The 27,625-nt window shown below is 40.9% G+C and overlaps 1 protein-coding gene across 1 annotated transcript in view; it reads left to right on the top strand.

The window, feature by feature from the left end:
- LOC146544067 (uncharacterized) overlaps positions 1-17,490 on the top strand; it is a 59,085-nt gene extending 41,595 nt beyond the window's left edge. The window contains 1 exon segment of the mRNA XM_085226938.1: positions 17,407-17,490. Coding sequence (XP_085083064.1) covers positions 17,407-17,490 — 84 coding nt within the window.
- The last annotated feature ends 10,135 nt before the right edge of the window (positions 17,491-27,625 follow it).

Here is a 27,625-nt window from a genome sequence, read left to right as displayed (position 1 = left end):
CCCCACATGTCAGTGCCTAATTGCCTTGGCCTTTGGACATGCCAATAACTTGCTTCTAGAAAGTATGAAACACCTGCAATTCCCAGCAACTACTAGAGGTGGCCAGAAGTCTGTTGAGGGACCATGGAACTACTCTCCTGTTAGCAACTGCCCTCTTTTTAAAAGATGGAGCAGAAGACTAAGGATGTCCCCTGGCGTCCCCCATTCCTCATTCCATTCCACATCAAATGATGGGGGGATATGTTCTGAGGCTTCCCTACCCTTCTCCACCACTTGCTTTGTCCCTCATGTAATTTTCTGGTTGTTTATGCAGATAGAAGTAAAAACTGTCCATTCTTACCCATGTTTTCTTAACCAGATAATTTCCAACTGCTGTTGGATATTACCAGCTGTGAGGCTTTGGAAGAAAGTGAGTCTTGCAACAGAGTGTGTCCATGGCCTACTGCAACCTATAATTGCTTTGTTGGGCAATCAGCTTGAGAGAATTTAACTTCTTGCCTATGCTACAGATTTTTCTTGGACATAGATGCAATAATCCTCAGCAGAGGTGAAGATGCTTTTTGTCCTCTTCCATGTGACTTTCCTCTGCTTCAGACAAGGGACTCGGAGGAACACTATCCAGTGGAAATAAACCTGAATGATCTAAAACTCCTACAAATATACATTGGTGCCAACATTTCTTTCATATCTGGTCCTGCACTCCAGAAGAAACGGTAAATAAGACATAGCTTCACAGATAAACGTATGCAGACAGCTCGTATTTTCTCAGTTCTTATCTTTTTGCCTTTGGAAATTAATAGCGAAACTTGAAAGAAAGTTTAATAAAAGAAGGAGCACAGACTTGACTATGTGGAGATTATTATAATGATCCACATTCTGCATATTTCATGCCCAATCACCGGCAACATTTCCCAAATACTTTGCTGCCCCATATAGCATTTTGCATATACAGGTGTGCTTATACTATATACGGACAACAACGAGGCCCAGTCTGACTTGTGAAGCGTAACAGGAATAACAACTACATGGCTGCTTTGCTTGGCTACCAAGAAGAACAAAGCTTCCCTAAACATTTTTGATCAAAGGAACTTCCCATCAAACAATCTTTTTGTCTGTATTTTAAGAGTTTAACTCGACTTTTCTGTATTTCATGTTTGCTTTATTTTCCCTATCTTTTTACTTAGGAGATGAAATAGCTGATATTAAGTATATATATATATATTTCCAGTATTTCCTGGGAAAAAATATCTATCTTATCACTGCTTATCTTAAGTTTTAAAAGATTCATTGAAAAAGGAGCTATTTTTCTGATTGAACTTGCTTTGAAGTTCGGCTAGCGCATAGCAGAATCACCAATATTTTGTATTTTGTTACGTGTGTCACAGTCGCTGGTGAGTTCCTTAAAATTTTCCCTATTGGAATCAGGAGTTTGTTCCAAAATAACAGTTTTATCTATTTATATTTATGTCTCTAGACCTTAAGAATTAAAGCACAACATGATCAGAATACATCTCAAACACTGTGAAAATTTGCAGCAAATAAAATGATCCATATGTATGCTTCTTGTAATTAAATCTTACCATTTTTTGGTAAGTTCAAGAGATATTTTACTGAACGTGAATGGCAGTTTCTCTCAAAAGTGTGTAATATACCAATAACAATAACAGATGGATATGCATGCAGACGTAGGTGGAGTTCAGAGGGGGCCTCTGAACTTCTTGCTACCCAGAAAACCAACGGGTGAACAAAACAGATGGGAAAGGACAATAGAGAAGAAGCAGATGTAAGGACTTTGCATTTGATGAAACCCAGGTCGCTGCAGCTCCTGGCTGGTTCAGTTCACCTGTGCTGCCTTTTGAAGGACTGTTCAGCCCTCCGCACACGTAACAAATACGTGCAGTTTGGCATTCTGAGCAGTACAGAAAAGGGGACCATGCTGGAATCACACACTGGGGGCAAGTATCATCTGGGGTAGGTGGGCATGGGCTGCCCCAAGGGCAAGGGCTGGGGGAGAGGGGAACAGCGTGGGGATTTCCAGCTCTGGGCTGGAGAAAAGAGGCAAGGAGGAAATGCTGGCTGAGCCAAGCTGTGTGGCAGGACTCCCAGAAATGGAGTCAATATCACAGGCATCTGGAGGCATCAGAGGTGGTTTTCAACAGCTGGCTCCAGCAGCTGGATCTACCTGCCCTGCCGACAGTGAGTCTGCACATCAGCAGGGATGGGAGTGAATTGTCTCCTGAACCCTATGGGCTGGGCAGAGAGTAACTCGGCAGGTAGGCTGAGCTTTAAATGGAAGCCCAACGTTGGCACACAGGTCAAGAGCACAAGCTAGGCTGGCTGTGGGCAGAGAACCACATGCGGTGCTGATACAGCCCGTGAGTCATGGGCAGCATTTTCACCAACAGTAGGACATGAGCTTTTTTAATGACTCCATTAATAGGCAGAGAGCAAGATCAGGCACACATTTCTTGCTCAGACTATTTGCTCTTTGCAGGGGTATTCTTCTTATGCCCAGTGAGCTCTTAATTTGCAGTCAAGTTAAAACCTGATCTGGTTCCTTCCACTGTCAAAAAATAGTGATGTCCTCTTAATTTTTGTTCCACAGCAGAGTTAACCTCACCCACACACTGGCAGGTTGTTCACTTCTGGCAGCTAGTGGCTTGCAGCAAGCATGCTTTTCTACAGTGATGAGCCAGACTGGGCCCAATCCTGCTAACATGTAAAACTAGACATGTTCCTCTTACAGAACTCAACCAGCATAACTCACTGCAGGCACCACTATACCATCAGCATTTTGAAAATACTTTCTGCTCAGATCTTGATAGAATGTTTCAGGAATCCTTATTTTAAAATATTTTCAAAGTTGCATTTCACTCTCCTTTAGATTCAATGTCATACACAGATTCATTTTTCAAAATGTAAATTCTTTCTTCATGAGACATGTTCTTCTAATGCCATTTTTACAGTGCAACTCATCATAACCTTCATGAACGTATTTTAATAATAGTGTCAAAAAAGACTTAACATGCAGATAATAAAAGTAACAAATGACAACAGTGAGCAACATGGGTTTTATTATTTAATAAAAAGTATTTTAAAGAATGATTATATTATGCAGAAAAGAGCACTCATAATCCTATTGTAACATCTCTAGCTATTACTTCTAAATCAGCAGATTTATGTTTTGAGAGGCTCAGATGCACAAGAGAGGAGAAAGCTACCAGCATCTGTCAAAAGATAAAACATAAAGAAGCTAATAAAAGAGTAAAACAGCGGTGAAAACAATAAAAATGACAGTACCTTATTGCACTAAAAGCTGTGTAAGTTACCGGAGGGCACAATATCTAATGACAATAGTTTTATCAAAACACATGTAAACGTTTTGTACAAATTAATGCAACCTGCAAATTTTCCACTTCTCTTTTTTTTTTTCTCCACCCTCCACTACTATGATGGATTTCATGTCTTATCTACTTCCAGTTCTTTCTAAAGCGGGCCTCATCACTCAAGGACACAAATATATATAGACGCTGAACGTTAAAAGTCTGAATGTTTTCAGAGGGCACTCAAAGGGGTAATTTTGTGGGTGGGAAGAGAACACAAAGAGTTTGCAAGGAGGCACCAATCCGGTGGAGGACCAGGAGTATGGTAAATATGGCATTTAGCTGGGTATAAATAGCAAAATCATACAAAGCTTAATGAAGTTCATTTGCACCTTCAAACCATTGCTTTCCTTCTCCTTGTCCAGATCTTTCAGCAGGAAGATTTTCAGGAAACAAGCTATCTCTCATAGGTTTGTATGGAGCCACAAATACTTTGGCCTTCCCTGGGGGAACTTTGGTCACTCTCCACTGTGTTCGTGACTACAGGTGCCCGACCTTGGCTCTACACTGACTGATAGGTTCTTTGCCAGGAAAACTGTAGATAGATTATTTGTGTCAGAGTCTGCCCCTGACGCATGGCATGGATACAAACCAATCTGCCCATTTGGCCTCAGGAACATCAACCAGTCTCTGTTATGGGTGATAAGGATAGGTGTGATCCAGCAAAACTACTTGAAAAGTGTAATGCTGGTGTGGCAGAGTTAGAGTTTCATCCCAGACCTGAACAAAGTAAGGAAGCTTTCCTTAGACTGATATTTGCTAATATTCCTGGGACAGGGGACATGGGACTCTCCCTTGGGCATCACCTCAGCTTCTCTGGTAGCATTTGTCTTGGGTTTCCCAGCAGTGCCAAATGCCTTTCCTCTGCCCAGCACCATCCCAGGGATGGGTGGCTCTGTGAGGGCTCCTGGCGCACCCAGCCATAAAATTCACAAGCCATTTTATGAGGCTTTTTCCATCTCTTTTTCTCCCTGTAAGGTTATAGCAGCGAGGATAAGGACATTTGAGTATCAAGGTTACCATTCCTCCCACCTCCACCTCGAAACCTCCCACCTCTGTCTAGACACGCTTTCTGACATCTCAGAGCCCAGTATCCTCTTGATCCCTTGGCTAAACAACAGACCTTTACTATCACTCAGGAAGCTGAGCCTTTGAACTCAAATCGTGTATGTTTAAGGTGGGGAAAACCATATCTCTGTGTACGGAAAAAGAATGAGTTTTTTCTTTTTTTTTTTTTCTTTTTTTTTTTTCTCTTGGTAGCAGTTTTAAGGTCTGATTGAAAAAGAAGGGAACAGAAAATCCTGGAAAATTTCAGGTTGGATTATTTCTCTGCGCTAGGAGGAAGGATCCTAAAATAGAAAGGACACCCAAGTATCATCCAGTGCACTGTAGTTTTGGCTCAGAGCATTAGAGATCGCAGAGCTAACAAGCTGGCTCTCTGCACACTGTTACTTTTTAACTCCTGCAAACACAGGGACTGAAGACAAGAGGGCATGTAGGCATACAACAATGACCTGATATCACCACCTTAATGAAACTGTATACTTCGTGTAAAGATTGCTGAACTGATTTTATTGTATTACTTGCCTTTTTCTTTCCAAGCAACAGATAATTTCAGCTTTAAGAAGGTTCCTTTAAATATACTGAAACATATTTAAAAGCCTCAAAAGTTGTATTTGTTGTTTTCAAAAGAAACAATTTTTGAGTAGAGCTGCCTTTTTTGGCATAAAGCAATTGGAAAGTACCATAGATATCTCAATAAAACACATCAAAAGTAACTTTCTATAGCTTGTTTTGACATGTCCACTTGTGGGTTGTATCAACTTTAACTAAACATCAGTTTTTCCCTCCGTCAGTACAAACCATTAAAAATATTCAACAGAAAAAAAGCAAACAGAAATAACTCAGTACTGTGTTTGCCTATTTTCAAATAAAAGGAGATACAGAAAGGAGTGGTCACTGCAGTTGAAAGTGCATTTTTCTGATTCATATATTTGCTGTAACTATTTGCATAGGATTTAAATGTCTAAGAAAAATGCCCAGCCATTTTAAAGGGAATGCTGCATTTGAAAAACTTGAAAATGCTAATCTGGTTTCATATTTACAAAGGTTTGTTTACTGTATGTGCGATCAATTCACCAAATGACAGAAAACTTTGGTAAATACAGTTTTGATGCCGAGACTCTTTGACCTGCTTATGAAGGAATAGAAACCTTATCTGCTCTAGAACCAATCCTAAAGGAGCACATTGTGCTGATTTCATTTGAGATCTTATCCTTTCGCTCTCCTCTCTTTCTCTCCCACCCTCCCTTATGAGCACTGAATGCTAAGTTATTTCCTTGTCAAGGCAGCTTATCAGGACTAGATTTACTCTTGATATCATTTTGTAAACACGTAGCAAATGGTTTATACATTAAGGGAAAAAGGGAGCAGACGATGTTTTCGTCTGAAGAGGAAACAAATCTCAAGAAAATATAAGATCTTAATTAATATTCTAATAAATAATAAATAAAAAATCATTCCATCACAGAACAAGCCTAGGAAACAGGCAATTAAATTAAAACTAAAAATAGGTCTGCACGCTCTTTGTTTATCCTGCTCACTCAGAAGCACTCTCTGTTCAGTGATGCCATGCAGGTAGGTTAAGTGCACGATGGAGAATCATTCCCTTAGGAAAAGATAAAGATTCATCAGTGAATCAGCATCCTGCCATTGCTGCAGCAGTGTTTAAAATGACAATATTTGTCTTACAGGAGAAAAATCTAAGGCTTCCTTATAGCTAAGTCAAGGTAAATGCATCGTTTGCAAAGTCAGTATGCAGTCAGGTTAGGAGTTAGTGAATGAGAAAGATGGGGAGATAATCTATACTGACTTGGCTTGCTTGCTGCCTGTGACCCCAGTCAAGCAACGCATGCATAGACACACAGATTGTCCCAGTGACCTCAGTGGTTAAAGTTTCAGCACTTAAAGATTCCTGTATTTTAAGTGCTTTTGCTAGAGAGAGACCCATGAGAGCCCAAAGCTTATTGCAAGGAGGCAGAAGTCAATGACTGGGCAAGCACCTACAATAAAGGCAACAACAGCTTAGGTGCCAGTGCCTGAGAATAAGAGCCATGTAGGCTTTCTGCAGACTGAGATAACCTGTCGGAGAAGAATACCAAGCACTGTGATAAAGGTATAGGAATGTATTACATTGGATTAAGCTAAGTGGTAAGTTCATAGCACATCTAAGGCCTCTGCAATAAATGTTCATATTCCTGTTCTTCCTCTATGGTCCATGTGCGGTAACACCAGGTAGCACCAACTCCTCAGTGGCAGACTGGACATCACTGACAGGTGTCATCTTTGGAGCACATGCTGTCCTAACCTCTCTGCTTAACCCTAGGAATTAGCTCACAGGCCCAGACTCTCTGGTGTTAGTCAGAGAAATAGGTCTCCTCCTGTCTTCCTTAGTGGACTTACGGAAAACAGGCAAAAACTGAGTGGTCTCACCTTGCCTTTCAGGAGTGACTGATGTAGGGCCAGACGTGAGTCAGTTCCTGTAACTTAGGAGACAAGATCTTCCTCTCTGTACAACTCTGAAATCCTACTTCTTTCTGGGTTGTGCTCTACAGACTTCTTTTACAGTAGCTGCTGGAGTAAAAAGGGAAAAACAGATCTGCTCCATGACTCTTGTCTGTTCTGTTCCCTCTCAACCCATTCCCTACTTTCTCAACTCCTTGTCATTACATAACTGTTCTATATAGTCTTCATGTATTTTTATCCTCATACATGTGCTTCTGTCTTTTTCTCTTTTTTGCTTCTTTCTCCAGAACTGTTCTCTCACCCAAGATTCATCCTTTGCTTCTTGTTGTAAAGTGACCAGTGGGAACCCCAGGAAGAAATTCCCTCCTAGGGAAGGTGCAGAAAGCCAAGGATCTCACAACCGGTTAAAAAGAAGTTGCAGCGATGCAAGATTTCCAGTGTCTTCTCCATTAAATCTCCCAAGACAATTCTACGAGTGAGGCGGAAGGAAGGTAGTCATGACAACTGAAGGCTTAATAGTATCTGGTGCCTACTGCTGATGAGCCTCTTACAGACCCCAGAGTGGAAACTAATGATGCCATCTCCAGGGTGATGCATATCCTCCACTATGACCTAATGGATTAGAATAGAAAAGAGACAAATCTGACATATTGAGCATTATTTTGAATGTGAGCCAGAGAGTTAAGATCCATCATTAATCATAAAATGAAAAGGAGCTATCATGCTCTATTCAGGTCTAAGATAGAAGCAGAGGTTGTGACCAGACCACCTACACTAAATACATAACTCAGAGGTTGTGTCTGTCTCTCAGAGTTGACTGGACAAGGATCCAGGCTCTGGGTGATTTGCAAGGCAATCTGCCATATCAGTGTCTTGAACTTGGATGACACTGACGGTACCAATTCCAATCCAAAGTGCTATTGCATACAATTTGAATACACCTCTCCACGGCCCTTTATAAAGAACAGGTGTTAAAGAATGTGATCTATGGAATGGTCACCTTGTAAAAACCGGACAAAAAGTGGGTCAGATGGCAGGACCCACTGTCTGCTTGCTTCACACTGTCTACTGAAACAAAACAGAATTTCTTTTTGACTGCATCGTTGTGAATTCACATCGATTCTCCTCTTCCTTGCCAAATTTCATATTTGTGAGTAGGTAATGTTGTAGTGGGGAGAGTCCATGAAATAGTCCTGTCAGCAGGTCCTCTGACCTATTTCTGCAATGGAGCCTGGCTGACTAGATCCCAAAGAGGCAGACCCAGAGAAAGAGGGTTGTGGTTCACTGAGGCAAACCAAGGCAAGAAGCCAATCACTCCTTAATTTGATTGACTCCTACTAGTGGACCTCAGTGACTGAGCATGAAAAAAAGACTAAGCCAATAGAGAAAACTTTACTTTTTAATAACTCGATTAAATCGTGCATGATTTAAGATGCTTCTGATAAGAAATGCACTTAGGAGCTCTAATATTACATCACACCAAGCAGCAATGGCATAAAGGTTAAAGTACTTAACTTCCAAAATAGTATAGAACTATGATCAATCAAGTGGGAACAAGTCCTGTGTAACGTCTGCCCATATTCTTAATGACACACTGGTACATAATGCAAGTCAGATTCCCGTATTTAACTCCAAGTTAATTCCAAGGGTGGCATAGATGCTGTGCCATGTGCTGCCCCTGTTAACTTCTGAACTATATAGCAGGAAGCTAGATGAATCTGATTTTAATTGTGATTTCTAATTGACTTATGTAAGAATTTAGAAGATGAGCTGAGGACTCATCTTAATTTCCTACTCTTCATGATAAATAAATATGCTACAAGTTCTAAATAGCCCTTTGCTGCCTCCTTCTTCATGAAGTACTCACATTTCATTGTTTATATCTTCTGAAAGCTGCTCATTTCTTAAGGATTTTTAGATTACATGTCCATAGATTAAAATTCTTGGGCTCACATTTTGAAAAACCATTTTGGAAAGTTTAGAGGCTTCCTTCATGCTGTTTTACAGGATCTTCTGTTGTGAATAGTCATGTAAGAATGTAAGAATAGCCGCAATAGCTACACTTACACAGGAAATTGGGCCAGATAGAGGATATTTCCAGGCCCATATTTACACATAGGTCATCATTTTTAATAGCCATCATTCTGTATTTTGTCTGCTTAGAAATTTTCTAGCCATTTTGAACTCACTGCATTTCCATGCTCCATGACAGCCTGTAGCAACAGGTTAGTACTTTTCCACTGTGCAAAAAAATCCTTCCTTTTATTTGTGAGCCTGCTGCCATTATAAAAACAGTGAATCATTTCCTCTTTATATTATTCACAGCATTCATGGATGTTTAGATCTCTTATCATATCTTTTCTTTATCTTCTCTTGTCCAAATAAAAGAAACATTTTCTATTCAGTTTCTGCTTGTATGCAACCAGTTTTGTTCCTCCAGTTATTCATCTTATTATTATTTTAGAGAGAGATCAAGCAGAAATTCAAGCAGTACGCAAAACATGCAGTTGTTGTGGGTTTAGAGTAGCAGAAAGATGTCTTTCATTTTTCTGTAGTTTGTTGGCTTATTAACACTAGTGAAGGACATTTAAATCTTTGCAATTTAAAGTGAAGCCTTCAGAAACGTTGAGGTGAATTGTGAACACAGCCTTCACTAACGTTCAGTGAGCTGTGAACATGAGGTGCTCTTGAAAATTGCATTATTGCACACAATCACACATCTTTTTAAAGATTTCATACCTTGCTTTATCCTTTCATCCAGTCAGATGACATTAGGTGCTAAAAGAGCCCTCTCCTAGATAAGAAATGGGAAAAGTCTCACAGACTTCATTAACAGACAAACAAACCTATCTGACCTATTTTCACAGCCTTCGGATAGAAACAGTGAGCTCTTTGCCCATATCTCTACTCCCATCTTCATGCTTTCTATTATCTTGGGATGATTCTGAAACCATGGGAGCATGAAGTGAATCATGTCCAGCTGGCCCCAATACCTCCTTTGTGTCAGAGAGACCCAGAAAGATAGCAAGTGTAGAAAGACTTCACCCTTAGAAAGAATTTAGTACATTTTTGCACCCTGTTAATTAATTCAGGGAGAAAGTATCAGGCAGACTTGTGTAATTGTGCTGGTCCACTAATCTAAGGAATAGTATTTGTTTTGACTTGTAATATGTGATACATTTTTTCATAATTATGAACTTCATCATAAGGATAGTCAAAGAGATTTTAATCTGGAGTTGATAAATTTTGCAGGGCTGGGTAACAGGTGGAGTCATTTATCTCTGTACTAACTTGATCGTGTTTATGAACCAATTGGTGAATCCCTCTGAAGAGGTCCAGGCCCGCCTTCTTATTTATTTATTAACCACAATGGATCCATGGGAATCCGAAGTAGGTTTACTGTGTAACTTGATTATCCAAAACCATAGCTGTTCACAATTCCCTCTTCCTCAAAGTAGAGATTTATCCCTGCATGTATATTAGTTAGAATGAATATGGTCTCAATGGTCAGAAGTCTCAATTATCCAAACAAACCCCTTATGACATTGGGATAATTGAGCTCAGCTACTCTTGTGGATTGTTGAAATACCAACATTCCCATGTAATTTCTCATTAGGATTTAAGTGAACTTAGATTATATCTTAGAAGTCTGTCTTTGATCACAGAGCTATTATACAAACATACAGATGACATTATTCCCATACAATTAGTCATTCATCTTGAAGTGTATTTTAAATATTAAGAATGATATGTCTTCTTGTAAACTCTCCCCAGCTTACCCAAAGATCTTAACTTCTAAACCAGTCCATCAGCCAACAGGGTGGGAACAATCTATTTATTACTTAAAAAGTGCAATATGATAACTGTAGAGTGTAATTTACAGCAAGCAGTAGCTACTGTCAATGGAAACGAATCATACAACTGATTATATTCCTGAAATTAAATGAGAAAATTAGTTTAGGATAATAATACATCAAGCTTGATGTGGCTAGAATATAAGGTTCTGCTTCGGTGAGCTCATATAGATAGTACTAACCCTCTGGGAAAAGGCCATCAAGGAAAAAACATTTCACAAGAAATTGGACTGTCACTGAGATCTGCTGGGACAGTGAAACATGCACAGAGCCTAATGCCATAATTGAATGATGTCCATTGTCAAACATGGGCAAAATCTCTAATCTGTGACTACATCTACTCGCCAAGTTCATGCACATCATACAGCAAATCTCACAAGCAGAGAGAAACTGTGGGCAGGACAACAATGGAGGTTGTTTGTGGAGTTTGAGATGAAAACAATAAAGAGTGGATGGTAAGATATAAGGCATTGACACTGGTGAAAAATACATGTATGGATTTGGCCTCATTTGGCAACAACTCTAGAGACTGTTTAGTCATGAGGAATGGGGTAGAGATTCTACACTCATAGCAGGAATGTCAGTATGGGAGCAAGGAGGAACAGTGGTGGATGGTAGGAGAAGAGAAAGTGGTTAGGGAGGCTAGAGACAGGGAAAGTAAATAATATCACAAGGCATTACTTGGAACAGCTGAGAAGCAAGCTCAGCTTAACTGGTCGCTTCACATCCCTTCTTTTCTTACTCTCCCCAAAAGTTCCACTTGATGTTATCTCCTCAGGCCTTATGGTGAACTTTGCACCAAAATGTGCTGGCTCAAGACTGTCCCCATGCAATACTTTTGAACTCAGACTGGAACAAGCTTGTGAGAAATATTCCTCTGCCTCACAACAGAGCAACACCTATGAAAATGCTCTGCTCAGCAGTCATTTTCATATTTAAAAAGCTCTTCATGGATTGAAAGCCCAAAGCAGACAGTCACAGACAGAGCTGAAGTCCCAGGACACATGGAGAAGTGTTGTTGAGTATTTTAATTTGCAGAAGTTCCCACCAGCAAACCAACGCATGCACACACTAATCAATTGCTCTGGCTGCTTCCAGTTCCTAGACCCATATAAAAAATTCTGTTCATTTTGTAAGCACCCAAATGACTGGAATCTTGCTAATGGTCTGAAAGGACAGAGACAGACTTCGTGAGCTCCATTCCACCCACTCTGCTGTTCAAGTAGGGTGTGCCCCAGCTGTGCTATTTCCTGAGGCTACTGAGGAGGACGAAGAAGTACTCATTTTGCTCCTACCACTGCTCAGCTGGCTCAGTCGTCTTCTCTAGCTGTTAGTGAAGCAATGGGTAGGCATAAGCTCTTCCCACAACAAGGAATATAAAATACCACTGGAGCCTGTGTGTCTTGGTGAGAGTAGGCAGCCATGATAACAGCACAGATGCTGGCGAGAGGGCCATGGGTAAGGGTTTGAGCTCTCACCATTTTGGTTTTGAGGACCTAAGGGGATGATTACAAATGGGATTGTTCCTACTCTCATCTATACCTGTTTCAGTGATCACTCTATGGAGGCTTTACTTTGCTCTTATGAGATTAAGTTTTCATTTTAGAGGCCTGTGAATGACATTACTGTATTATCTAGAAAATGAAAAATGTTCTCCTAGAAGCAAGAGGGAGAATAGTCTCTGCTCTTTTTTTTCTCATACAAGTGTTTTCCATTTGAAGAATCTGTAACCCTTTTCCCCTGGATCTGATTCTTTAGGGCATTTCCAGGTAGATGGCTGCTAGAAGAACAGTATCTTCTGGAGGCAAATGGCAGAGGGCAGTGGCAATGTAATGAATAGAAGAATAAACAACCCACCTTAAATTCTAATCAAAAGACTCCGGGAAAAATCAAGCAGGAAGGGTATGGGATGGGAAAAGAAGCAGCCATGAAGCTCATATCATGGATGAAGGCCTCTTGCTTACATGAGAGGATAAGTAGATAGATAGATAGATAGATAGATAGATAGATAGATAGATAGATAGATAGATAGATGTTGAAAGATAGATGTGATATCAATGGAACCTCTCCTCTAGTGTTTTGTTTTTTTTTTTTGTTTGTTTTTTTGTTTTGTTTGTTTTGTTTTTTTTTTTTTTTTAAGAAAAAAAACTTGAATGGGATTTATTTCTCATTGGAGGCCTCCAGAAGCACCAACCTCTTCCTACTGGCTTTATAGGAATAAGCATTCACAGAAAGAAATTTGAACCCCTTTTGAGAGGGACCTTTTTTGTGTCTGATCTAGTGGTTAGCAACCTTGCCCATGGCAGTGGGGCTGGAACTAGATGATATCTGAGGTCATTTACAACCCAAGCCATTTTATCATTCTGAGACCAGCCTAGACTAGATGCCAATTGAAAAGCTGAAGTTAGGTGAGCAGAATCTTGTCCCAGGAGCCTCAAGGTTAGGCAAACCTCTAGAGGCAAATATACACAAGTGAATAAAAGTGATTATGTATCCCTTAGTGGCACAGAGGACAGGTTAGATCAAGAAGCAGGTAAGACAAATAAGGCAGTGATGATTTCTACCTCTGCTCTCCGCTGTTTCTGTTCACTGAGCTCCTGGAGAGCCCCTTCGGAAATTGAAAGCTGCCTTTGCTCTTCTGCTCTGTCCTCCAGGGAGGGCTGTAGCAGGAAATCACCTACCCTCCTTCACAGCAAATAGCATCCCCAGGCACAAGGCTTGGCTGTCATGGAAAGACATGATTCACCTGCCTTCTCGATGCTTAAATTGCATCTGTATTTTCCAATTGCTCAATTCTATCGAAGTTGCAGAAAGGAATGACAGAGGCTTAAAATAGTTAAAGTAGAAAATTCCCCAACTGTCAGTTTTATAATTCTTAAATCCATTCCAGAAGAGCTAGCTTTATCCCTACTTCCTTATCACTCAGAAAAACCAAGACGATCAATTGAAGTTTTCCCATGCAACCTCTTGGACAGATGGTTGAACCATTTTAATTAAGTGCATGTATTGGACTGACAGAGTTGATGTATCTGACGTGACAGACATTTTCTGTGTTCATTTAGGTTTTTAATTTTTGTCTGTCTTTAGTATGCCCAGAATTGTGCATCTCATTGCACTGTGCTCTCAGAAGAATTATTCAATACATAGTCGATCATTTGGATTATTGGATTTTTATTACTTGTTGTGGTTAGTTTTGGCTGTGGTGAAAAGCTCCTCGGTAGCAATTATCTATCACTCTGGATCTGAAAATGAAAGGATCTTGTTGTGGAAGTCTCTGTCAAAGGAGAAGAAACCAGATTTTTTAAGATATTTAGACATCTAGAGAGGGAAATAGGGGCACAGTGAGGATTTCCGAAATCATCTTGATAATCTGTACATGAAATCTTGAATGGAACTTAAATGATGCTGAGCTGACTGTCTGCAGCTCTAGACATCTAATACACTGCAAATTTGCCTCACTGCAGTACTACATGGTAGATGCTCTCTTGGTGCATAGTCTTTATTTAAAATAAAATTAAATTAGCTAGATATGCTTGCTCCCAGGAGATATAAAATGAGAAACATGCTTTTCTTTTCTTGTATCCCTTCACGTTCAGTGGCCTTGCTTGTGATATAAGTTATAGTGTAAGGCACTAGTAGCCCTCACATTAACAACAGGATCCTAACAGATATAGTGAACCCTCTCACATGATTTCAAGGGTAGGATCTGAGTAAAGGCATATTCTTAACACACACGAATAGTTTCACAGCTAGCGCTCTCTTCTTCGTGTTTATCAGCCCCTGAGTTCTTCTTAATATAGTGGTCAATAATAATATTACAGTGCATATGTGGAAACAGAGAATTATTAGCATTTCTCTTTCCTTTTCCTTCAGTGGGTACTCGCATAAATATTAGACATTTCCACCAGTCCATGTCCCCTGACTTTATTGGGCTGCTTCACATAATTTTTTCAGTTCTCTTTTAATATTAATAGGTATTAAAATATAGATCTGATATTAATAGAACCTCTCTCTAGGGTTCAGTGAATATCAATCATCAGCTGCAAAAGTATCATATACTTGAATAGCCTATAATGGCTACAAATAACTTTTTTATTTTCAGTGCTTTTCGTGGCCAAGATTAATGTTTGCTTTCATATGAGATAAACTCCTATGCTCTTGTGTGCTTCATGGTACTGAAAAGCAGTGTCTCCTCCTGGTGCGAAAACCATACTGGAAGACTTCAAAGACTGGGAGAAAAGGCTGACAAGTTGATTATAAATAGCATCATAATCCTCAAGACTTTCTAATATCACATTTTCAGGATTGCTAATTTCCAGAAAGTTAGGTTGTATTAATTTTCTTAGTTGAAAAGTGAGAAGAAATACTGAAAGTCGTGAAGATGGTCATAAGCTCAACATTTCTGGAAGTTACAAAAGAGACAACAAGGAAAAATAAAAAAGAAAAAAGAAGTCAGGTTGTTCTGTTCAGGTAGTACAAGAAGACATGAGATTTAAAAAGAAACATATCCTCTCCTAGGTAGGCAGAGTGAGAGTGAGAAAGAGCCCGGATACATTCAGCTTTTAATAACATATATGTATAGTCCAACCTGTGCATGTACAAACCCTGCACTCCTGCACACGCTTCAAATACCTGCAGGCATAGATAAATACTTGGATAAGCACATACCTCTTTGCTTGCTTACATGGGAGATTTTGTTCATGCAGTAAAAACTGAGCACTTCTTTTGCAAAACCTCATTGTACATCTGCATGTATGAGTATTCCAGGAAATTCAAAACAGCCACTCTTTGAATGTCCTGTTCATGCACACTGTAGGCTTTTGTAGAGTGGGCTAATGGACTTATCAAATCACTAACAATTGTTTTTGAGAAGCGAGGTGGAGAGGCCGTGAGTGATGGGGGCAGGGAAGGAGAGAAGGAAGGAATATCGTGCTGCTCTGTCATGAAGTTGTGGAAAGTGTGATCATGGTGAACACTGATTGATAAGCACAGTGCTGAGCAGTCTGTGGCTCCTTTTCTAGCAACAAGCCAGAAATTCTGTGCAGTGATACAGTGGGTGTCATATGCTGCACCGTCAGATCGACACACATGGATTCTGCAAACAGATTCACTCCCTCTAAACAGCATCGGCAACATCACATTTAATTTTCTAAGTGCAGCATCTGATCTGATCTAAGAATATCAAAGGGAGCCAGTAGCTCAAAGTGACATTATTACACAGGCAGTCACATTTTGATATTTAAGCTTGTACATTCCTCAATTGAATTTCTTGGCATTGTCAAGGAAAAAAAAAAAAAAGAAAGAAAGAAAGAAAAGAAGAGGGGGAAAAAAAAAAAAAAGAAAAAAAAAAGAACAAGAAAAAGAAAGAAAGAAAGAAAAAAAAAGCAAGCCATGATTCTGATGAAAGCAGCTGTCATTCAGCACCAGGACTTGCCCTTCGAACAGCTGTACTTGATCTCAAAACTCTCACCTGCACAGCATGGTAGGCTGAATCAACTCCGCTCTTTGTCTCACTACCTCAGATAAGCCTGTCATCAAAGTGAAGAGATAAAAAAGAGACAATCATAACTCTAATGTCATATTTGACAGAGGAAGCTGTTAGTCAAGTAGCTTTAAACTGTTTCTCCTCTACATGTATCGAGTGACGTCCTGGCACGGCGACAAGAACTTATCACATTACTTTTTATACGGGGAAGAAAAAAAAAAAAATACCAGAACAGATGTGTCATCATAGGCACACCTTTCAGTGGACCTTCAAAGTGAAGAACTGGAGAGGCATGTCATGAGACAAGTGTCACAACAACTCTGTCTTCATAGATGTTCCTATGCAGGCCACTGCAGACAGCACATAGCAGATGATTGGAAGTAACTACACTAATAAGGAATTGGCTCAAGATGCCAAGAAAACAGGTTTCCTACGGCCAAATCTTGAATTTTCTACTGCAGCAAAATACTAACTAGCGTAGGAACTGGTCCAAAGGTAGCTTCCTAGTGAGAAACTGAAAATAGCTTGCTCATCATAGCTGGCATTCCAGGAAAGGTGAGGAAGAGAGCTAGTCCCAGATATGCAGACCGGGGTGTAACAAATTTAGACTATTGATGACTCTTAAGATAATTATTAACTGATCAGTGTGCTTTTCTCAGGGGCTGGACCCAAAGATCTCTAGAGGTCCCTTCCAGCCCCTACAATTCTGTGATTCTGTGATCCATGATATCAGATAACTGTCAAACCTATATTTGGTATATTTGGAAAGTTCTGCTTTCAGTAGTGTAGCAGCTGAAATAGGTCTATTTGTATTTGTGCACTGCATTTAACCCAGAGATCTCACAAATCTTTAAAAATAATAACAATAAAGAACTGGCTGGATGTCTGGGCACAGAGAGATGTGGTGAATGGAATTAAATCCAGCTGTGACCAGTCATTAGTGGTGTTCCCCAGGGGTCGGTATTAGGGCCTGTCCTGTTTAGTATCTTTATTGATGAAGATGAGGGGCAGGAGGTGATCCACGTCCCTCTATGTGGCACTAGTCAGGCCACATCTCAAGCACTGTGCTCAGTTTTGGCCTCCTCATTACAGAAAGACATTGAGTCCCTGGAGTGTGTCCACGGGAGGGCAACAAAGCTATAATGGGACTGGAGCACAGTTCTTACGGGGAGCATTTGAGGGAACTAGGATTGTTCAGTCTGGAGAAGAGGAGGCTCAGGGGAAACCTTATGGCTCCCTATAATTCCCTGAAAAGAGATTGAGGCAAGGTGGGTGTTGGCCTCTTCTTCCTGGTAACATTGATATGACAAGGTGATGGCCTTAAGCTGTGCCAGGGGAAATTCAGATTGGGTATTAGGAAAATTCTTCTCAGAAAGAGCTGCCAGGTATTGGCATAGGCTGCCCAGGAAGGTGGTGGAATCACAGTCCCTGGAGGTTTTCAAGAAACATGAAGATGTGGCATTGAGAGACATGCTTTTCAACCTTAATGATTCTGTGATTCTGTGATAACTTCTTGGTCAGATGGAGCTTTTTGCTTACAGAAAAATAGTCATATTGGAAAAGTATAAGCACAGCTCTGGGCCTATAGGGACCTATACTGATATAAAAAGGAGATTAATTGGATTTAATTCAAGAGACTCAGAGTAATTTTACATGCCGAAGCTACCTTGTGATTTGTTTACCTTCCTGAAACTCCCATAGTGATCTTCTTAAAAGCTTTCATCATCTGGGAGTTTGCCTTGGCTAAGAGTTTTTGTTTTTAGTATTATCTCTTTCATAGCTTTCAGCTGAATCAAGGTAATGGAGGATAAGTGAACTTGGTCAGTGAACTTGGTTCCTAATACCCTAAGTTCTAAATGTAGTAAGTGCTTAAAAAAGGCACTATCAGTAGCTTTTATTTACAAGTATGTGTAACAGCATCGCCCACATAACTTTTGTCCCATACCTCACCCTAGTGCTGGATTCATCTCCTGTAACGTGGGTCTCGAAAAGTTAAGTATCTCATCTAAGCGATGGATCTAAACAGCCCCTGGGGTCATTGAGAAGAGTCAGAATACACCACGACTGTGTTTGCAGGTGGGTGTCCTTCAACAGAAGCTGCCCTGCCCTCTGATGGGTCTGCACTCCCTGCCAGATGATGCGACCAAACTTAGCTGAGGCTGTGCATGCATCTTTCTGGTGGCTGGTGTTAGATGTGATAATTCGTACACTTATAGCCAGATTTTACAAGGTCCTTGTGGTGTAAACTCGGTGGGATTTTCAGACGTTTCTAAATGTCCAGCTCCCACAACAGTTCATCAGGATCAAAGCCCCTCAAGGGTCTTCAAAGAAGTTTTGAAAACATATATCTGCATGGTTAAATATTTTCAGGTATCTGACTCCAAATCTCCAGAGAAAAACAGAAAAGATAATCAGTAGAAAACCACACTACATTGCAGAGGCACTGGGAGGATAAATGCTGTGCTGGGTGAGGGTGATAGATCAGTTCGAAATGGATTTGGGTTTTTTGAAAGATATCCCCTTTCTTGGTATGAAAATCTTCATCAGATCATTTGAAATGTTTTCATGAAATTTAAATATTTATTTGTAATATCTCTGATTTTAGATGTTACCAACAACCATAACAACAAAAATCCAAATGTAAAGTAACTTTAACATTAAACTACTGAGATTTTTTATCTAAATGCTATAAGAGGTGTTGGGAAAAGCACCTAGTTCAGCCACAACTTTCTTCTGAAGCTTAAGTTACATTAATTTTCCCCACACTTCAGTGTTTGCAGAACTAGAGCTACTACCATTTCCTAGACCATTTTTGTTTAGGAAAAAAAAAAACAAAAAAAACACCAGGGTAATCTCTGTTTTAAAGCTGTTGCATAATTATTAACAGTATGTGAAACTATGTGGCTCGTGATACATGTCTGTAAGGACAAGTCATGAATATGAAACCCATAGAGCTCTATCTCTTTGATTGTACACTGATAGTAGAATAGGAAATGGCCAACTTCTAACCCGTATTTTCACAGTTGCTGTTGAATTTCAGGGAAGTACCTCAGGCAACAGGGAAAATTGTCTGAATGTTCTGCTGCTATTCTTCAACTTATTTCAGTGGCTTTTAAAAAAATTACAGACTTAACACATCACAATTATGTATAAGAAATCAACTTATTATGGCTCTATAAAATCTAATTCTGCAACTGGAAATAAGGAAAGATTGAAAAGAAGCATTATTCCATCATCAGAGGACTTCCAAATTGGAAATAATATAGCACACCCTATCAGTTGCATTTCCTGAGCAAAGTGCCCATAGGGATTACTCTACCAAGCACCATCACTTGTTATTGCTATTCAAGGGCCTAAATGGGACTCCAGCACCCCGACCCACGGTGTTGAGTACATAACTCAGACTCTCCTAGCCAGCACAGAATGACAATTCAACAACTTTGTTTTACATGAGACTCAAATGGAACAGCTCAGAATGCCGTGGACAAGCAGAAAAACTGTAATCCTGAGATTCTGTTAGGAATCATTTTTTCACAGCCATTTAGTTAATAGAATTGCCTGATTTTTTTCGACATACTGGTAGGTGCAACTGAGGTCAGGGGAGTACCGCTTACGTTGATCCCAAGGGAAGGGAAGGGATCCCCTTTCTGAAGGCATTGGATCTGACTCTCATGGCTCATGGGGGGGCACGGGCTGCATGGTGGAAAAGGAGTGGTGAGTAAGCAGAGAATGCCAGGTGCACCCTGCACTGGCCGTGCTTTCTAATGAACCTCTGCATGCTGAGAGGCTAGAGATTTGAGTCTTGTATGATTTTACATCTGACCTGTGAAACACAGGTCGCTCAGCAAGGATGAAACATAATACTTCCTAAGCCCCAGACAGAATAAAGGTTATTTCTACTGTGTCATAGCAGCTAAGCCACAGGAAGCTGTTGAAACACTCTGCCAGCTTGCCTGAAATAAAACAGTTTTAGTTTCAAGTGTGTAGTGAATTTTCACCTTACACTTCTGAATTTGAGCCACAATTTTCTTATCTGTAGGATGATTAAATGACCTGTTCTCTTCCCTACGTGCTTGCTCCTTAGCCAGAGGTCTGCTTAAACACTGAGGACTCCCAGTGCCTGACACCATCCTGCCTATCCTTGCCACTGATGGCTTAATGGGCTGGTGCATGTCTGGAAGAGTTTGCTGTTTGATCAGGGAGCTGAGTTTTCACCAATAGGATCATCACCCGAACCTGCTGTTTTACACCCCTTCTGGTTATGTTCTTCTGTGGGTTTACTTCCTCCGCATTTATACCGACTTTAGACAGTGCTATTTTTGAAATCACACTAGATCAAATTTTATACTCAGTTCCTCTTGCATAATCACTGTGGGGCAGTGTGCATATAAATGAGTTTGATGCACTGTGTATAAATTAGTGTGAACTTAGATATTAACACAAGTGACTTTCTGTTTCCCTGTCACGTAACCAGAATCTGCTCTGAAATGACAGTGAAATAATTACCTTTACGACAGTGCAAAACGCAGCAGTTTTCCCACCTTTCTTACTGCAGTGTTCAAGACTTCAGAAAGCAAGGATGAGAACATAGGGCTTACTCACTTGCTAACAGAAGACCCTTCCTTGCCATTATGACTGCATGTTAGAGAGATTTTTTTCTCCGTGCCAATCTGACACACCTTTATGGTGGGTTGTGGAGCTGAAAATAGTAACTTGGGAAAATGAAACCAGAGCTACACAGCCCTGTTCATCCCTTGTGTTATTAGTGCACCAGTATGTGCAAAATTTGTGTCTCAGGTGCACAGGGACTGCTGACAAGCAGAGCTTTATGCTTATCTCACACTGATCCCATAGACCTTCCCTGCACCCTCAAACACTCAGTCCAGCAATGCATTACTTCCTTTCTCCTATTATTCTTCTGCCAAGCTGTTGCTTCATCTGTTGTGATGCAGCAAAGGGATCCTTCCTAGCTCCTCTTGTCTTCCTTAAGCATTGAAGTCATCAAAACAGGTATTATAGAAGGAGCGTTTTATCCTTTATTTCCAAAACATGGCAGCAGCATGGCTGCTTTCTCATCTGTGCTGTTTAGAAGCTGTGAGTGATTCTGCCAGCTCTTAGATTGCTGTAGCCTACTTTGTACCATCACAAGGAACATGAGAGCGTGGCATCCCCTTTCTGCTCTATAACATACAAAATTCATCTGATTTTCGAACTCTCAACTTGCTAGCCCAGAAATAACACGCTTAATGTAAAACGTAAATTACAGCTTGAGGCTTGGGCATATTAACAGGCAGAAGACCGACAGCCTTGTGGTTGCTGCACCAACCAGACCAACAGCTGGAGAACGAGCTCTTTGTGCCCCATCAGGAGCTTCACAGTCTGTGCCTGATGCCTCTTAAAAAGCCAGTTTATGATGTACATCATTGCTGTATCTAATAAGATCTGTACGTATGTGACACTATCTTTACTGCCTGATCAGGTTCTTTTGCAGGACTCAGATTATATGATGACTTTTCAAGGAATCTAACCTGATCATTAAAAAATTTCCCAAGACTATAAGATCTGAAGTCTATGTTGGATTTCAAGCAAAATGCTTTACAGCTACATCAACCAGATGCTGAGGGGCAGGTAGTGCCATCCAAACCCTTGCAAGATGACATAAAATACTATTGCTCTGGTGTGAGAGTGATCCAAAGCCACTTGCACTTTGCAGATGTGATCCACTGATGAATCAGATCAACATTCCTTTGCTCAGATGCATGAGATACACAAGGAAAGTTCTGCCTGTGAAAGTTTTAAACTCTAGCTATTTGGCTGGTAAAGCTAAAGAAGTCAGAACATCAAGAAATCAGAACCACAAATTCAAGCTCTCTGGCATTTGGAACTACTTCACACAAAGCTACATTCCCACCGCCCACTCTCCAAACACACTCAGGTGCTGGCATTTTCACCCAGACTAATTAACAAATAGTGTGGCAATTAAATCACATGGCCTCACCATTGAGTTCAGAAAACTCCCTTACATTGCCGCAGAGTATAGCAACATAACTCATAAAATTATTTTATAACAACAATTTAAGTGAAGCAAATATCATGAAAATACAACACAAATGTGATAATTATTCTAACTTATGTGATAACAATGTTACACATAAACCAAATTTTCTTCCTAAGTCCATCCAACTTTGAAGGCTTCCCTGTTCCACGAATGTGCCAGAAGTATCCATCTATGTGCAGAGTGGCAGAGGGTGACTTCCCTCAGTCTGGCTTTGTGAAGGCTCCCATGATACTTCTATGGGGAAACAACCATTTCAGAAGGTCATCCAAGAAGTTAAGCTATTAAAAGTCTTATCCAAGCTTCTCATAAAGCTAGGAAATGTGAAAGCAAGAAGACATTGAAAAATATTATTTTGCCCTTCCTGGCTGGTCCAGATGCTCCAGCAACATTTTCTCTGCCAGACTTTGTGGTTTGCTTCCCAATGTTGGGTGTATTGGTAAGAGCTGGGAGGGATTGGTCAAGGCCAGGGTGATGTCAAGGGCAGCCCCTGTGTAGTTCACAGACACAGAGCTCTGCATGTAAGGGGTATCTGCTATATATGGTCAACAACACGTCTGCCTTCCTGCTCCTCAGATCTTGACTCTTGGACAGCTGCAAGGAAGATAAGAAAAGCCTCAGGAAACTAGAAGGTGCTCATTTGGAGAAAGTATCCAGAGGGGGAGGTTAATACACAAACAGAGAGCAGGAAAACAGTAGAGTAAATGAGAAAGGCTTGGGGTCATTTTTTTTTAAATCTTATTTTTAAAGTGGTGTTAGTTAGTGGTGAAGAGAGTTTTCTATGAAGAGAAAATGAAAAGGTCCACTAATAACATACTATACGAACATGAGTAAGCTCACATTTTCTGAGTCACAACAAGCAGTTATAGAGTGACAGGGAACTCTTTTTAAGTAATGATTCAAAAATAAAAAAAGGCATTTGGAGTCATCCAGTGAGCAGAGTTAGCCCAGGTAACCACATGATCTTATCATTACTACCCTTCATCTGTCTGCCGCCCTCTTCCCACCTAGCGTTTGATACACTCACTTGTTGCATCTTGTCTTGCAAGTGGCATGACTTCAATTGCACTAATTGTGTGCATAAAGTTAGCCATGCATGTAAATGTTTGCAAGATTGGAACCTCAGATTATAAACACTGGGAGAGGGCTCATCTCCTCCAGTGTAATCATGGAGTGTGAGCTGCAAGAAGGGCCCAGACATAAGAGTATTTTTTTGCGTTTTATAGAAATTACATCATTATTATGCTTTAGCTTTTTTTTTAAAAAATTATTCCTTTTGTCTTTGGTTATTTATCTCACATGCTTGCTTCCTTTCTGGGTTCCTTCTTTTCTTTAAAAAATGTGATAGCAGAAAAGGAGCTCTAGGCATTTAGACAATTCTATTTGATTTCAGATGGCAGAATTATTATTGTGTATTCTCTTATCTGAATGCAATTCTCCCAGGGTAGCTACTGTGCTAACATTATACTAAATTACGTAGGTGTTGCATGAGGCTGTAATTTGCACTAGAGGTTTCAAGGTTGTTATTATTTATTGCCTGTATTACTGCTGTACCTCAGAGTCTGGTGGGGAACCGGGGTGATGCGTTCTGCACAAACACAGAGCAGAAGGAAAGTCCCTGACCTAATACCAACCATTAGCACCACAAGCAGATCAGAGAGCGCCCAGGTGGGGCCAGGGGCAGGGAGCCAGGGAGGATCAGGCCACCCTTCTCACTGGGGATGTTGGGGTCTCAGTCTCCTCAGGAGGAGGAGAAGCAGCCATCTACCAACACAGACTGGATGGCAAACCTCCAGGAGAGGGGCAGCAATGGTAAGGAGTGAAGGGAATGTTTAGCAGATGGTTCTTACTGCCCAGAGCAAATCTGCTCCTAGCATAGCCCTGACCCCACAGCTCACCCCGGAGAATGAGAGGCAACGTGTGAATGCAGGAGGTGACCGAATGGGACTGGTCAGCTTCATGGACATCATAGAATCATAGAATCATTAAGGCTGGAAAGACCACTAAAATCATCTAGTCCAGCCACCAACTCCTTGCCATGGTGAAGATGATGCCATAAGACAGCGTAAAAGAGACCCCTCTGCCTTCAATTTACAAAGTGACTCACTAACCTATAATAACATCACCTAAAACTCATAGTGAGCTGTTCATCTTCAAAGCACTTTACAAAGATTAACTAATTAATTTCACTGTCAAATCTTTTGCAGATCTAGTAATGGTATTTGGCTCTACCTCAGAGAGCAATTTTTTTCAGGTACTGGCAGGGTAAACATTCATAATGATATAACCAGTGGGAAGAACATTTTTAGCACTTGAATGATAGTTTAACGAGAGACAAAGGTTAGGGGCTGACCCTGGACCAGAGAGTTTCATTAGGCCATTCACTTGGAAATTTGGGGCTCCCTGTTGCTCCCACTCTGGTGCCAACACTAAAGCCTGTGGCATGTGCACACTTTTTTTGGAAGCCCCTGCTAAATGCCAGCTATTTGCAGCTGTATGCAGTGGCACTTTGTCTCAAGTTTCTGCCTCACATTCTCAAGCATTTTCCTTTCTGAGGATTCAGTGTCTGTCATAGAATCATAGAATCACAGAATCATTTAGGCTGGAAAACACCACTAAGATCATCTAATCTGGCTGTTAACCCATCACCACCATGCCCACTGTGTCTGTCACTGCTCTGCCCACATAGCCAGCCCCATCCTCACCCCCAGCTATAGCCCCGTGCCACGCCAATAGAAATAAAGGAATAAAAATGTGGCAAGAGCCCAGCTTCCACAGATGAGTTTCACTTTCAGTCTCTTGGCTGCCTTGCAAAGAGACAGAACAACACCCAAAGCATCTCCTGCCTCCTCATCCAGCTGCTCAGCGAGCACAAACTCAGCACTCTGATTTACAGGGATTGGGCCTGGCTAACATTGTTCATCCAGAACAGCTATGTTGGCTTCAGTATGAAAATATTATATCAGTAACAGCCAACATTGGGCTGAAAAAATCCTTCATTTGGACAGTGACACTGTAGATTATATTGCCCAAACAGGCTGTGTATCTCTAACAGTAAATCAGTCTCCTGTTGCTGTGTGCTGGCACAGACCTGCAGCGTAGGGACAGATGCCTTCCAGCTGCAACCAGGACAAACAGATTTAAAAGCTGGGGACTTTCAGTATGTTTATTCATGAAAACATAACAGAATATAGTTAAAGTGGGTCACTTGAAAATGGAATCCTTGATTTCTAGTGAGGGCAGAGGTGAGGAGAGCTGTCACTGCTGACACGGTCATCCCATCAGGGATGACTGTGTTGTGTGTGGGAATTGAAGACTGACTTCACAGGATGCTTGCAAAAGTTTGACACCTGGAAACAAAAAAGCCTGAAAGTTGATGACAGCTCCTCAGACCAAGGGTATGTCAACTCTCTGCACTACACATCTCAAACTTAACAAGAAAATGTTACAGGAGATAGATTACCTTGTCAAGACACCTCCATCTCTACTTTGCACTTAAATCTCAGTATTGCCTATGCTATTCACAGTCAAGTACAGACCTCAGTTATAACTCTGAATTTTATTCTACCAGCTAAGTATAAACAAAATACAGGGCAGAATTCAGTGCAGCATAAGATGTGTATGTCATAAGATGTGTATGTCTAAAGGTTCTCACATTTCTCTTCCCAGTTGTTCTAGCAAGTGAAGTATTTCTGTAGCAATTTTGTGCAAGTGTCATTACAAACCATACCTTAAATTTGCTGCCAGCTTCTCCTTAATTTATCAGTGGCACAAACTTGTCATTAGCAATCGGAAAATCAAAGAGCCCCAGTGTGACCTGTTCGTGTGTTCAGGACCCCACATGACAAGAAGAGACAAGTCTGGGTACAAAATATTTGGTGACATCCATCTATCTCTCCCATGGGAACAAAGAACAAATGGCAGCCATTATGGGCTACAGAAGGAATAGCTCTCTGGGGCATTTCCAGGCTCTAAAAACCTCTTTGCTGCAATGAATGAGGTTGTGCTGTGGCCGAGGAGCTGTTGACCCTTGCATGTCCTCTGTTACCGGTGCTATCTTGGAATGCAGGGAGACTCCAAAATAAGAGTGTAGTGTTTCTCGGTGGCCAAGAGAACAAAACTTTCAGCTTCAGGAATGTGAAGTGCAGTTGCAGAAAGCCATCAAGTAGCAATAGTAACAAAAACACCAATGGCATCTGTTATGGATTTGTAGCAAAGAAGATCCAGCTAAAACACACAGGGCCATTCTTTTGCTCAAGACAACCAAGACACAACTGCCTATGCCTCTGTAAGCTAAATGAAAAAGCTCTGCTAACATTAGACAGGGAGTTAAGCAGGGCATCTACAAACATGCCCTTGTTCTCGTCTGCATAATGTCTGTGTGGCTATTCACATCTAAAGCACAGCCCCTGCACCCCTAACCTTGCATGCCAAATCCTTCCAAGGAGCAAAACCTAATGTGTGCTAAAGCCTTAGAGCATTTGGACAGTCAGCACCCTGAGCCCCCCTATTCCTCCCAACTTTCTGCATGCTTTCTGCAGTTCCCTGTTTCAAAAGGACTTCAGTTTTGTGGTGTTTGATTCCCAGACTGTCAGTCTTGGTGCTGCTGCTGAGGACCGTCAGACATACAAACGCAGCCACAAACCCTAGGAGAAAAGCCATCACCGTCTTTGTGTTCTCATGATCTTCGTTCAACAAGCCACATAAATACAGGCATCATCCTTATAGGCATCCTGTCTGCTTTGCTAGTATGGTTTGTGCTCTGGAAGTTGGGCAAGTGCTTATGTACCTTGCTCAGTCAAGCCTTACTTCATCTGGGTAACTTGTCAGCTCAGTATTATGGACCACGGGTTGGAGAAGCTCCTTATGGATTATGACTTCATACAGTGTTCTGCTGCCTTGAACAACCACTATGAGATACTGTGGCAGGATGGAGTGCAAAGCTAAATGCATATGCCCATTTCAACATGGGACCGTGGCATGTGAGAGGGAAAGATCATGCCATTCACCAGCCCTGACCCCTCCTCCCTCTGGCACCCAGCCCTGACCTCAATGAACTGCTCAGTACCTTAGAAATTGGACTCAGGAATTGCTTTACATCTTAATTCAAGACACTTTCACTTCCCTCTTTCAGGGAAAGCAGAAAAAGTGTGTTATGAGGTGGTTTAAAAAGCGAATGGAAAATAAATAAAGACAAACTGCCTATTTTTGTAATATTTTTTGTGTGTTTCTTCAAAAAATGTGCTGATTAAGTAATTTGCTTTGAATCCCAGAACTGTGAGGTTTAATGAAGATGACATTTCTTCCCCTCCGATGTTATGTC

The sequence above is a fragment of the Meleagris gallopavo genome, chromosome 6 (assembly GCF_905368555.1).
Source record: "Meleagris gallopavo chromosome 6, MGAL_WU_HG_1.1, whole genome shotgun sequence".
Lineage (NCBI taxonomy): Eukaryota > Metazoa > Chordata > Aves > Galliformes > Phasianidae > Meleagris > Meleagris gallopavo.
This window is presented reverse-complemented; position numbering and strand designations above follow the sequence as displayed.